The 13,701-nt window shown below is 41.2% G+C and overlaps 1 protein-coding gene across 1 annotated transcript in view; it reads left to right on the forward strand.

The window, feature by feature from the left end:
- The first annotated feature begins 344 nt into the window (after nucleotides 1-344).
- The window catches only part of LOC144783918 (extracellular calcium-sensing receptor-like), a 92,428-nt gene continuing 79,071 nt past the window's right edge, over nucleotides 345-13,701 (forward strand). The window contains exons 1-2 of the mRNA XM_078662654.1: nucleotides 345-469; nucleotides 3,391-3,682. Coding sequence (XP_078518780.1) covers nucleotides 345-469; nucleotides 3,391-3,682 — 417 coding nt within the window. The remainder of the gene's footprint in view (nucleotides 470-3,390; nucleotides 3,683-13,701) is intronic.

Raw genomic sequence — 13,701 nt, forward strand, 5'->3', positions numbered from 1 at the left:
TTACCCTTGTCTAGATTTCCCGATTTAGAGAACTTCTCAGACATAATGTTTGTTCTAAATATAGTATAATAGCATTGCATACGGAGTTTATCTGGACTCACTGGCCACTTTACCAGGAAAGTATCTGACCCTTTGTGCCGGTCCAGTGAAAATCACACAAAATAAATAAAACCAAACTCAAATGAATCTGCTATCTGTTTCCATTTCTAGAGCCATTGTTGCTGCATAATTACAGACAATCCAACATGTTGCTGATATACATGATTCTGCTGCTTAACTTGTGCCTAGAAAAGACATCTGCTCTGGAGCCCCTTAGATCATGCTGTGCACTTTCCAGCCTCAACATGGCGGCGTACACCATGGAAGGAGATTTCATCTTTGGGGGTATTGCACCTTTTCTTGTGGAAAGCTTTTTTCCGGCTTCCAATTTACAGTTCCAGGACATCCCAGCTCCCAGACGCTGCCAGAGGTATTCTATTCATTTTATTTAATGTTCTACTAATGATAATATATGTACTAAACAATTGCTGGTCCTGGAGTGCTGTAGAACTCACTTAAATATTATATATGAGATATACTGTAAAAGATCAGAATACCAGTTTACAGATTCACCTGATTAAGGAACACAACCTTAATGGTTGACTGATCTGAAACAGACAAACACTAAAAATAATGAATTCCTAAAATAGAATGGAACATACTTCAGATTCTCTCTCAAATCAAGCTAGCAGGAGGCTTTCTAAGGAGCAGCATAAATTCATCCCACAATCTATGCACAGACTGAAAGCAAGCCTTTGTGATTTTAACATTTCGAATGCCAAGCAGAGCCACATTGTGAGCAGAGAGCAATGGTTTTCCCATAGTGGACAGGCACCTAGTGGTGCATACATAAACTGCCCTGCAAAACATATATAAGAAAAGGAATAAAAATATCAGCCGCTATATTGTTACATGCCTTTACTATGGAAGAGATATGGCAATAAAGTTTTCCTTCTTTTTTTATTATCTCAAAGCCATATGGGTTGACAAAATAAAGGTCTCTTCAGTCGTCCTCAAATCCAATGCAAAAAACATGCATTATTCAAAACATATATTAAATATAATAACACCATCTTATCCCACTACCCCACCCATGGATGTAGTGTATTTTGTAAAGCGCACAGCTGCCCCAACGGGGCGTCCCGGCGCTGTATAACGCTGTGGAACCCTTCCTGGCTCTCCATGTGAGATGCCCCTCCTGGGCACCCCCAAGATGAAGCCAGGCATCCCAGTGTTGTAGGGGCCGTTGTGGAGATTAAGCAAGCTATTGCCCAGAGTTGCAGCGTGGGACCCATGATTAGAGTAGGCACTGAGGCGAGAATTATCAAGTCCGCAGACATTGAGCTCAAGACCCTGCCGCGTCAGGACTTGAACCCTGGTCCCGGGCCTCATCTCTGCTTCAGAGTCTGCTGCTCTAACCAGTGAGCCACACTTCTCCACTCCATTGATGTCTCCCCTTATTATCTTAATACTACTCCCCTTGTACACCTCAGGTTAAGAGGTGTACTGAAGAGCCCAATATTTATACATGGTGCCAGCTTTGAAGTAGACATTTCTGGAGGTTTCCACCCCTAGAGGTGTTTTGAATAATCTGCCTCCCTGCCCTGGCCCCAGCCTGTCTGACGTAACAAAAGGCTAGTTTCAAACTCTTTGTGAGTGTGCCCAGGCAGAGCCTTTGTGATGTGTAAGTGCGGTAGAAGACAGCTTCTCTCCCTCATAAAGTCAGAGTTGGCCCATTTTGCCAGCACATATTGCCCTTTTTTCACTGTCTGGGAGCAATAAACAAAGACCAACAGCTAAACGTAGTCATGTGGCCCAGTTTAACTTAAGTTTGTCATAAATGTAATGTAAGACAAAATCCTAATTTAAGACCAAATCCTAATTTAAGACAAAATCCTAATTTAAGACAAAATCCTAATTTAGGATAAAATCCTAATTTAAGACAAAATCCAAATTTAGGACAAAATCCTAGCTTAAGACAAAACCCTAATTTAAGACAGCATCCTAAATTAAGACTACTAATTGCCTTCTGTGAATACCAAAAGTAGCAAGTTTAGGAATTTGTCTTAAGTTAGTTCTGTGAATCTGGCCCGTAGTGTTTAAATTGCAGGCCCTGTGCACATGTAGTACCACTTTACTAGGAACTTACAAGTAAATTAAAAGGCTGACAGGTCTAACAGTGGCTTTTTGTACATCGAATAGTTTTCAAATAAGACATTTGCAAAGAAATTTTAAAAAATGTGGCGAACATATAATGCGCATACACTACACATAGCACTTAGATCGAACAGGCTGCTAGTAGCCATAGTACCTCATACTTGGACTTATAAAAATTCACAAATCCAGTGAAATCGCAACAAATGTCAGAGATTGGTGAGATTGTATATCATACCAAGAACCATTTCTAAAACCAACATAGATAATTATGTCTTAAAGTTTATGAGCTACATTCTCTTAAAATGTAAGCACTGTTTCAGAGCACATGCTCACATACCCACATCCTATTAAAAAAAAACAGGCAGAGCAAACCTGAAAATGCATTCAATATTAGGGTTATGCATTGCACACGTGTCAGAATCTCAGGACCTCCAAACCAGCAGCTACACTGTTTTTTTACTTTCTTTTCTTTCTCTTTTGAATATTCAGGAATCAAGACCAATTCCTGCTATTCATTGGCTCTAGTAACTGTTTCTGTGCCTTGCCTGGTAGTATATTTCAAATACTGTATACTATCAGTGCTTAATTTGAACCATTGGTTGCATATAGAGGCCCAGTAATAATAATAGTTGGAGAATACTGCTTATCTTTACTCATCAGACCTTGATTCAGAGCAAGAGAGAGAAAAATACACAAGAAAGAAATAAAACTTTGCTCACGGGCAGTTGTTCTTTTACAAATTAAGCACTGGATATTAACAGTTTAGCATTCACTTAGCCCTCAATGACTTTGCCTCCTGTATGCTTTGTATGAGATCTGATTCTTAGAGGTGATAGAGCATTGGGGCAAGTAGTATACACTGTCACAAACCATTCTGAGTTTGACTTCTAATTCTTTTGTGCCTGGATGCGCAGCTCATTCTTCAGCGCAAGCATTGTTGTACCAGAGAATAATCAATATATGCACCAATATTGCACATGTAGTATGTAAAAGAATATATTGTATGACAGAATAATACCACTGCTATTATTGTAACCCATGGCATAAATTAGTACTCATTTTAATGTTAAATACACTATTTGGTCACTTGTCATTTTGTAAAGATAGTTACTGCAGTAAATTCATTCTTAGATGCCTAGTTTTAACCATGATGTCAATTCAATACATTTCTTTGCTTTCCTGCTGTATCTTCAGTCCTTCTATTGACTCCTACATTGCTATCCTGGCCATGGTCTTTGCCACCAATGAAATCAATCAAAATGAAGAGCTTTTGCCCAAAACAACGTTGGGATTCAAGATTTTTGACTCTTGTAGTTCAGATTCTGGACCTATTGCAGTGGCGCTGCACCTACTCTCAGGCAGAAATAAGACCACTCCAAACTTCATCTGTTGCTCAAAACCCAAGATGGTTGGATTTATTGGAGACAGTCGCTCCACAGCAGCTGTGTCCATGGCCAGAGTCCTAGGGGTCAGCAGCATCCCTCAGGTATGTGACAAATCTTTAATTTAATATAATAGGCATAAATACCCATGAGAAACGAAGTTTATTTAGGGCTATTACTCTGATGTGCCAGGTATGCCAACACAAACATGAACATACAAATCTGAGCCCAATATCAAATACTTGGCACCCGCTTTTAGCATATGGTAAGTGTATCCATTTCTCTGCCATGGAACTGCCATCCTGTAAGAGAGTCTAATTTCAGGGCCAATTATCTTGGTACAGATACAGTGATGCACTCATGTAGGGTCGGGTGTACACACACTAAAGGTTTCAACAGATAAGATGTGTTAGCAAATATGGTAGATGATCAGTCATTTCAGCAAATCTGAAACTTTTTGTGAAATACTAGATCATCCTAAAGGAAAGGTGAACTGGAGATTGTAGAAATATAATGCTGGTCTAAAAGTTCTGATGTTTCAACTGTATCCATGGCCAGAGGTCTAGGGGTCAACAACACCCCTCAGGTATGAGGCAAACATTTAATTTAATAAAATTGGCATATATAACTATGTGAAATAGAACACATTTGGGGATATTCCTCAGATGGGCCAATTTTACAAACACAAACATGAACATGCAAATTTGAGGCTGATATCAAATAATAGCTTCAGGGGATAACTTTCTTGGTACAGATATGTCTGATGTGCTTATGTGCAGAGTGTGGTGTTACATAAACAAACAAAACGTATCAACAGAAAATAAGTTTTAGCAAATATGGCGGATATCAGTCAGATCAGGTACTCCGAAAACGTTTGAGAAATAATAGTTCATCCTAAAAAAAAGCAAAGTTGCAGATGGCTGGAAAATACTGTTGAATTAGGTCTAGATATTTCACATTGGCTGGCAATTAGAAAAAACAGTGTATTTTGTGACTAAGGGCCGCCTGATTTCAAGACAGGGTGATGGGATTCTCCATCCCAAACATGATGGTTAGCCCTTCCACTTTATTACAAGTGAAATAGGACACAATTCACTTGTAGTAGGGTGGATCCATATTGTTTGTGACAGTGTATCCCATCTGCAATGCTCTAAATCGGTCATGAAGGGTCTTAGTTAGAGTTTGGTGGTACAGGGTACTCTGCCTCAAATGTGGCTGGGTACCTGTCTTCGAGTCTTTCTGTTCCCCCCTCTATTTATAGTTGAGTGTGCTGCTTTTTTCCAGAGAGTTTCTCTTCCTCTGCCTCTACTAGCGGAAACCTTTGACAGATGGCTTAATTGATGTCAGTCAATAGTAATAAGGCCACAATCGCAATATAAGGTCCGTTCAAGGCCTCAGTAAATTATTTCCTTGCTCAACCCTTGGTAACTGGCTGCAAGCAGGCAGGCTTAACTTAGGAGACAGGTGTGTATAGCATTTACAAATACCAATACAATAAATAAGTGAGACACAACACACAATGAAAGCCCAACACCAATGATGTCAAAATGACAAAAACCAAAGGGGGGAACAGGAGAGATGAATTTTTAAAACATAAACACTTTCTAATGTCTGAAAGGCAAAAGCGCCACTTTGAGAAGTTTGGTCACGCTTAACCAGGACAAAGTCAAAGTTTGATCCTAACCGCAATGGAGTGGGGTCGGATACACTGAGTAGGAGGCCTCGGTCAAGTTTTTACCTTAGTAATTTTTCGGTGGCATTTTCAGCTGCTTGGTTCAGCGAAAGGCCTCTGAGAAATCCTGGAAGTCTTGCGCTCTGGAGCCTTTAGCTAGACAAACCGGAAATACAGGCCGGGTCTTGGTTTGACGTCAGTGTCTTGACTCCTGTCACCTTATGGAGCTTTTTTCTAAAAGGAGCTCCAAATCTCTGGAACTTTTCCAGAAGGTTAATTTGTGGGTTAAAAGTGTTCAAAGCACAAGTCCAAGGGTCTAGAAGCTCTGTGATGGTCTTTAGGATGTTTGGACTATTTTTCCCACAATGCATCTGGCCAAGTACTTAAAGGTCCACTGCAGGGTGTCCAGCTGCCATTCCCTCTTTGAAGCCCAGTTTGGTTACTCCACCCCCACCCTGTCATTTAGACAGCTTGACTCAGAATGGCAGAGGTTTGCCAATTTGAGAAGAGCTGCGAGAAGAGCTGCAAGAAGGTTGGATTTTGCAAAAAGAGCAATTGATGGATGGAATGCTGAACAATATCAAACATCCACCTCTAGTACAGAGATCCGTTTTTTGGTTCACCACGCCGTTCCAGTTTGGGCCTATCTGTATTCAAATCACACTTGATGCTGTTCATCATGGGCTCAGCCCAGCCTAAACTGCCAGACCAGGTCCTCGTACACATATTGCCATAATGCAGAGATGGGGTACATAGTGTACAACGCATGCCCCACATGTGTCATTCATGTGTGTACAACTGCACGTTTTCTGTGCATTTGCACCAACTTGCTCTGACATGTTAGGGGAGAGGGACACCGCTGACAATAAGACCTCCCTGGTAGCAGAAATTGCATCTTTCCCAGATGTGTTTCTAGTTACTGAGCTATCTTCAAGTTCCTGCAGATGGTAATTATCCATTTTGACCTTACCGTATAATACTCTGAGCATGCACCATAGTTTTTGTCAGCCAAGCCACAAGTCGGACAGTCCTGCTCCTTTGAGTTATTAGGCAATGCCAATTTATGGATGAATGAGCACAGATGGAGTGACCCATGTCTCAATCAGATGTAGAGGTTCCTAGCTAGGTCGGGCTCCATCTCATCCATTAATTCTTCAATTTTATATTGGACACTGCGTATTATAAAAACAATTTGCCGGTGCAACCAAAGTTGGGGTTGAAAGAAGACTACTTAGTTTATAGTTTTTAAAGCTAATATTAAGTTCCAGGTTAGCGATTTGCATGTAGGCTTACCCACGATCATCCCAGAGCCTATCTTTACCCATACAGCGCAAAGTATCTCTGACATGTTTGAGTTAGGGTAGGTCCCCTGCCCCCTAAATGCCCAATATCTCTTCCAGCCATCTTCTGTAAGAGAGCTGCTAATAGCAGTCCCTTCGGTGATTTGTAAACCCCAAAGAATGAACATTCTTTTCCATGGCTTAACCTGTGTGGATTACTTCTATTTCCAGGCATACCAGTAGCATATACCTGATATGGTAAATAAATAAGACAACCTGGTGAATTTGATATATGATATGCATGTTCTATTAAGGACATTAAACACTGGTATTGTATCTGTCTCTATTATCTCCTTGTGGTAACAGGAAATTCCTGGGATTGTCTTCCAGTTGTAAATGCTTGTGCATGCCTAGGAAGTAAGCAGAGGGATTACCATGGTACATTAGGCTGCAGGAGAGATTGAAGCTGTCTCATTCTCCTTGTTACTTAGGGAATCCACAGGTGTTCCCTTAGCCTGGGGAAGAGGGGTATCAAGTGGCAACTTCAAGCTGTTGGGCTCCACCACCACATCACCACCATCCTGCCTCTGCTACGGCAATGCCAAATTTGAGCACTCCTTCTTGGCAGTCTTTGGAGGAACGCTGGCCTGAGGAAAGGCAGCAATGCCACCATCTGGATGATGCGATCCCCACATTCTCCCCTGCCTTGAAATTGGATGGGAGGCAGGAAATGAAACCTTGGTTAAGGGGAGTGGAGAGAGTACTGCCATGTTCCACCAGAATTTAAATAATGGTTTTATTTTACTACATTCCATTTCTACTTTCTGCTGGTGCTCTTTACTCACTGAGCTCACACCATACTTTTATCTTAGAAAACATCTAAAAGCAAGCTTGCTCTGAAATGTTCAGAATTAATAGTAAACTTGTTTGGATTCCATGATAAACTGCCTCTTACAGCAGCTCGACTTATATGCATAATTTTTTATTATATTTTATTAGATTCATTTTATTTTATTTTTGGGCGTTTTGTAAAGTATAAAAACAACAGTTTTGGAATCCTGTTGCTAGACGTAACTGATGTGACTCAAGCAGGGGACACTTATTGTGTTTTTGACACGTTTTCTGGTTGGTTAACAGAGTTGTAAAGTCGGCTGCTATTATGGGTTTTGCAAAGCGATTGGGTGGGAAACCAGCTGAGGCTATATTGACCATCTATAGAGCCAAAACCATAGCCATTGCAAGGTATGGGGCCTCGATATGGGGCTACAAAGACTCTGCCCTGATACAGAGAGAGGAAAATAGATTCCTGCGATCCCTTATGGGTCTCCCCCAATCTACACCAGCGTTTGCAGTCCACATAGAACTAGGGTTGGGGTATATCGAAGATACCCTGTCTATGGCCCCACTTTTGTCATGGATCAGAACATGGCTAAATCCCAATCTATCTCTAAATCATAAAATCATTAGGGACTGTATGGGGCGGGACAAAGTGGTGGAAATACGGTGGATGGCATTTATTAAATCTACAGCAGGTTATCTGGGCCGACCTGAACTGTACACTAACCCTGAAAACCTGACAAGAGAAGATATTAAATGGGTAAAAACACACTTCACAAAAAAACGAGAATCGGAAAGGGAAGCGTGTGAAATTATGAAGCCAACTGTAAGGTCACATTATATGTTGATCACGTCAATCTCTATACAATCATATTTGACGATTGTTACTAAACCATTCCATCGGTGGCTTCTTACAAAATTCCGCTTTAATCAGGTGCATTTTCTGCTGGGCACTTATGATAAGTGGTGCAAGCCTCATGAGAATGCACCATGTAAATGTGACGATTTCTCTGACCAGGATTTACTGCATTTTGTGTTTTTTGCCCCTTTTTTAAGACTGGCAGGGAAAAATGTATGAAGCCAATACTAAGGAATAAAGGGTTTAAGCAGATAAAACCTGCCTTGCTGTATCTGCAACTTATGGAGTCTCCACTAGTCATGTTCGGGGTAGCCAACTTTTTGACTACCTCTATTCTCTCCAGACAGAATAGACTTCGGTCGATCTCTGCTTTAGACTATGTAAATGTTGATCAGTGATAGATGTCATGATTGATTTGTTTGTATTAAAAGAAAGAACTCCTAAAATTACCATTTTATAGGTCTTTGTAAAGTTTTAGCTATTAATCTCCTCTGACTGCCACTGAACATTGTGCACATATTGAATATTTATTGTTTTTAATTTCTAAACTGCTTTTTAATCAGTTACTGTTCTTGATATCCCAATGTATTTGTATAGCATACTTTTATGATTTTAAAAATAATCAAATAAAGTGATTTTGACCTGAAAAGAGTTGTAAAGTGCGCAGGGAATTGAGTTCTACTATGCCAGGAGGAATGAAAATGAATAGCTACCTTTGCCTATTGTGCCAAACTCTCTATCTTCAGGTGACAGACAGAGGTAGAATTGAACAGTAGCGTTGAGGCAAACCTATCAGCTCCTGAATGTTAAACACCTGACCATGGGACAGATTATTAGAAACTGGCATACAGCATGGTACTCTTAAGAGCATGTGTGGAAAAGAGAACTGAATTAGTTGAATGAGCTGCAAAAGGCAGTGGGAAGACCAAGGTAAAGGCCATATCCGTAATCAAGATTAACACTCAAGAATGACCAAAATCACCACAATGATTCTGGCCTGGACTGAAAGGAAGGACCTTTTATAAGGAACTCTATGTTAAAAAAGCAGGTTGAATTGACTGTAGCGGAGAGATAGTAAAAACAAGATCAATATTAAACCCCAGATTGCAAGCAGAGGGGACTAAGCATACAGGCCTCCACTACCAATAAGGACATTTTGTTTTGTTAATGTTGAACTTTAAACTGTTTCTTTATTTGTGTTGGTGGTTGCCAGTGAACGCCATTGGCTCGTATTTTACGAGAACAAGAAATCAATGAATAGTGCTTCAGATAGCAGTCCCAATAGTAATTTTGCTTGTCTTAGATATGGAATTAATAATGTATTTCCTGACTACCTCAACAGGCATCATGTATGTTAGACCATTACATGTTGTCAGTGTATCAACATCACATGTCAACAGTCTTGTGCAGTCCTCATTTTGACGAGTCATTCCACACTGATGCTTTGCTTGTGCATGCTCTGCCTTGCCGGACATATTTACCTCTGTCTCAGACTTGCCGACATTTGATAAAACATCACCTTGCGCGAGGAGGTGTTGGGACTTTGATGGGGCCGTCATTAGAGCCAGGCACAGCCGCAGGCACTACTGCCCACCCAAGCTTCAAAGCTTGGGCACAGCCACATTTCACAACCCACATGCCCATCGGCTGTGCAGGGCCTAGAAGCACAAGCTTGCAGCCCACTCTGCAATTGTTTCCAGTTCATCTTTTGTGCCACTATATGATAGCAGCTGTTTACTGGCAGACTGTGTTAAGGGGTTTGATATTGTGTTTCACAAAGTGGCACCATGTGATTTGCTGGTCTGCTGCCCAACTGTGAAGTGTGACTGGAAGCAGCCATCAGGAAACAATAATGGGTAAACCATTCAATCATACCCTCTTGTTGTCCCTTTCAAGGTGTACAATGCACAGCTCATGTATTGTATTTCAGTTGAGGGTCATGTCACCCCACACTGTGCAGTCCATCTGGGCGGTTGTATGCCCATTGGGGCGTGATGGATCTGGAGGGCACATGGCACTGTGTACAAATCTGATTCCTGCATTAGTCAGTAGCATATCGTGTTTTCCCTGCATCTCCCATACCAAGTCAGGTGGTGTGCAGTGAGGAGAAGAAGACTGTCCAACATTGGCACCAACTTATTAATTGGGTGCATTTAACAGAGCTTCGGTGATCTACGAACCTAAGAAACTCTTTCAGACAATAACGTGGTAAACAAATCACCCATTACAAAATTCTGTCTTTATCATGAAAATATATTTTTTGAGCATGGTTCCATTAAAACAGGAACTTTTGAAAGAACAGTGAAGTTCTCTCTCGGTATTAGTTTGTGTTCCTCAATTCTACTTCTTCCTAAATCTAAACATTTGGGTGGAATAATAGTCTCTGGAAGAGATGATTTCCACCTTAGAGTTCTGAGTGACAATCCAAGGATTTGGGCTAATCTGCCAAGAACTCCAATTCTTTCTTTTAAGAAAGTAGAAGCGTAGCCATATGCTGGAAGTCAACTGGCCTACAGTTTATTAACATTTTCACAACACATCACCGCTTGCAGTAAGGGGCAAAGAAAAGTTTATATTTATTTATGATACATTTCCTCACAAGCTTTGACAATTTTTTCTCACCGGAACCCCTAGGTTTTTTGGGTTGGCCCAAAAAGAGTTAAAACAAGAAGAGTAGACTATCTGCTCTGAATAGTGTGGATAGAGTGATGTATTTACATGGGGGACCCTAAATCCACTTGGTCATCAGTGTAAGGTTTTTACCTGCAGAGCCAGAGTGGGCACAACCATCAGAAACATGATCATCTGCCTAACTCTAAATAGAATAGGCAGACCATCAGTTTGGTGGAAAGAGTACTCCACCACATGGTGGGATCCCGTGTTCATTAGATCAAGTTAGCTGAATCACCTTCTTCAAAAACCCCGACACATTGACCAGTGGTGCTGCACACTAAGGGGCCCATTATGATGTCGGGCAAATTGCCAGCCTGGCGGGGGCAATCCGCCGGCATCCTCACTCGTTTTTCCCCCGCCATATTAGTATGGCGGGGGGGGGGGACCTCGGCTAACGAAAAGACCGTCTGCTGCTTTTCCGCCCGGTCGCCTCGCAGCCTGGGCGGAAAAGGAATAATATGGTGGCGGTGTCTATCAGACACCGCCAGCCATATTACAATGGGCATTTAACAATGCATTTCCGCCACGGAAAGGCATGCAGTCTTCACTCTGGGGGCCCCCTGTGGTACCCCCCTTCATTTGCATTTACAAAGCGGCAGGCACCGCACGGTGCCTGCCGCTTTGTACATGCAAATGCTGAAATGCATTTTTAGCATTGTGGCGAGCGGTGCAGAGAGCACCGCCCGCCAAAATGCTAAAAATACAGGATGTGCCCACCACTGTGGCGGGCACATCCTAATACCCCCATGGGACCCCCTCCCTTTTGGCGGGCGGTCCCAATCCCCGACAGGATGGCGGGACCCCCTAAGTTCCGTCAGCACACCTGTCTATTGTACATTCAGTGATAGGTTTGCACATAGGGCACATGTATGGGGCACTTATTTGCACCCTAATGTAGCCTGTCATACCTTTGTATTTTTCAGTAACCCTCAGATGTGTGTGTGTTGAGTATGAACAGGATATAGTCTGGCCTTTGATTCCAATGTCTGGTCTATAATGAAATCTGTGCTAATTGATTTTTTGGCACAAACATTTTGTTAGGCTGTTAAATATCACAGAAACACTGAAAGTCGTAAGCCATCGATATTCAAGTAAAAAGGTTGTTTCTACTGCTATGTGACATTCAGTGGTTTGTATGTTGAAATATCAGTGACAAAAATATTGGCGACAAAAATATCAGTTACAAAAACAAAACAGACATAAATATTGACTTTACCTTCTTTGTATGGAAGCCAAATAAATTGACAACACAAATATAGAAGACCACAATATTGTAATTAAATGAGTAAGTATATCAAATTGTATGCATTAAAAATGATATTAATTTTAAAATTTATATAACAATTAAAAATAATGTTACATTTTAAAATTATCCAAAACATTACATAACTCACAAGCATAAAGCAAAAATATATACAAAAAGTAGTAAACAGTAATTAAAACATATATTTATTAATTATTAATAATAATAATTTATTTTAATTAGTAGCTGTACCTGGCCACGTGTTGCTGTGGCTCAGTCTGGTTAAATGGAAGAGAAAGAAAAGAGTAAGCGCTCGTTTCTATTATGTTTAATTTCACGATGCTTGTGGGTATACAATATGTTTTTGTCCATCCTGATGTATGTAGACTAATGTCTATACGCATCCCTTGTATTTGTTGCACAGCAACCAAATCGATAGGGTCTGTTTGGGTTGCAAAGTGAACCAACTCCTTCCCCCTCCCTCCACTCACTTCCCGGTCTGCCATCCTGACACCAACTGTCCATCCTAATAAATGTAGACTATTGTCTATATGCGTCCCTTGTATTTGTTGCGCAGCAATCAAATCAATAGGGTCTGTTTGGCCTTTCGATTAAAAACACGCGCGTATTGGACACGCGCGTATTCAAATCCAACGTTGTGTATATATAAACACACGCTAATGTTGCAAAGTGAACCAACTCCTCCCTCTCCCTCCACCCAATTCCTGGTCTGCCATCCTGACACCAACTGTCCATCCTAAAATATGTAGACTATTGTTTCTATGCGTCCTTTCTTAATGTTGCCAAGTGAACCAACTCCTCCCCCTCCCTCCACCCACTTCCCGGTCTGATGCGCTAATGTTGCAAAGTGAACCAACTCCTCCCCCTCCCTCCACCCAATTCCCAGTCTGCCATCCAGACATCAACTGTCCAGCCTAATCTGTTTAGACTATTGTCTCTATGCGTCCTTTCTTAATGTTGCAAAGTGAACCAACTCCTCCCCCCTCCCTCCTCCCACTTCCCGGTCTGCCATCCTGACACCAATTGTCCAATCTAATATATGTAGACTATTGTCTATATGCGTCCCTTGTATTTGCTGCACAGCAACCAAATCAATAGGGTCTGCTCGGGTTGCAAAGTAAGCCAACTCCTCCCCCTCCCTCCACCCACTTCCCTGTCTGCCATCCTGACACCAACTGTCCATCCTAATATATGTAGACTATTGTCTCTATGCGTCTATTGTAGGTGTTGTAATAGGGTCTGTTCGTCCTTTAGATTAAAAACAAGCGCGTATTTGACATGCGCATATTCAAATCAAACGTTGTGTATATATAAAGACGCACTTATTCGAATTCAAGGTTGTGTCAAAATTTCAAATTAATCGGTGAAGAACTTTCGTAGATTTAAGATTTTTATCAAACGCACATTGACATTTTTATGTGTCTGTTTGTGCTTTCGATTAAAAACACGTGCGTATTCGACACACGTGTATTCAAATCCAACGTTGTGTATATAAACACACGCGCGTATTCGAATGCAACACTGTCTCAAAATTTCAA

Source organism: Lissotriton helveticus, chromosome 10, assembly GCF_964261635.1.
Source record: "Lissotriton helveticus chromosome 10, aLisHel1.1, whole genome shotgun sequence".
Classification (NCBI taxonomy): Eukaryota; Metazoa; Chordata; class Amphibia; order Caudata; family Salamandridae; genus Lissotriton; species Lissotriton helveticus.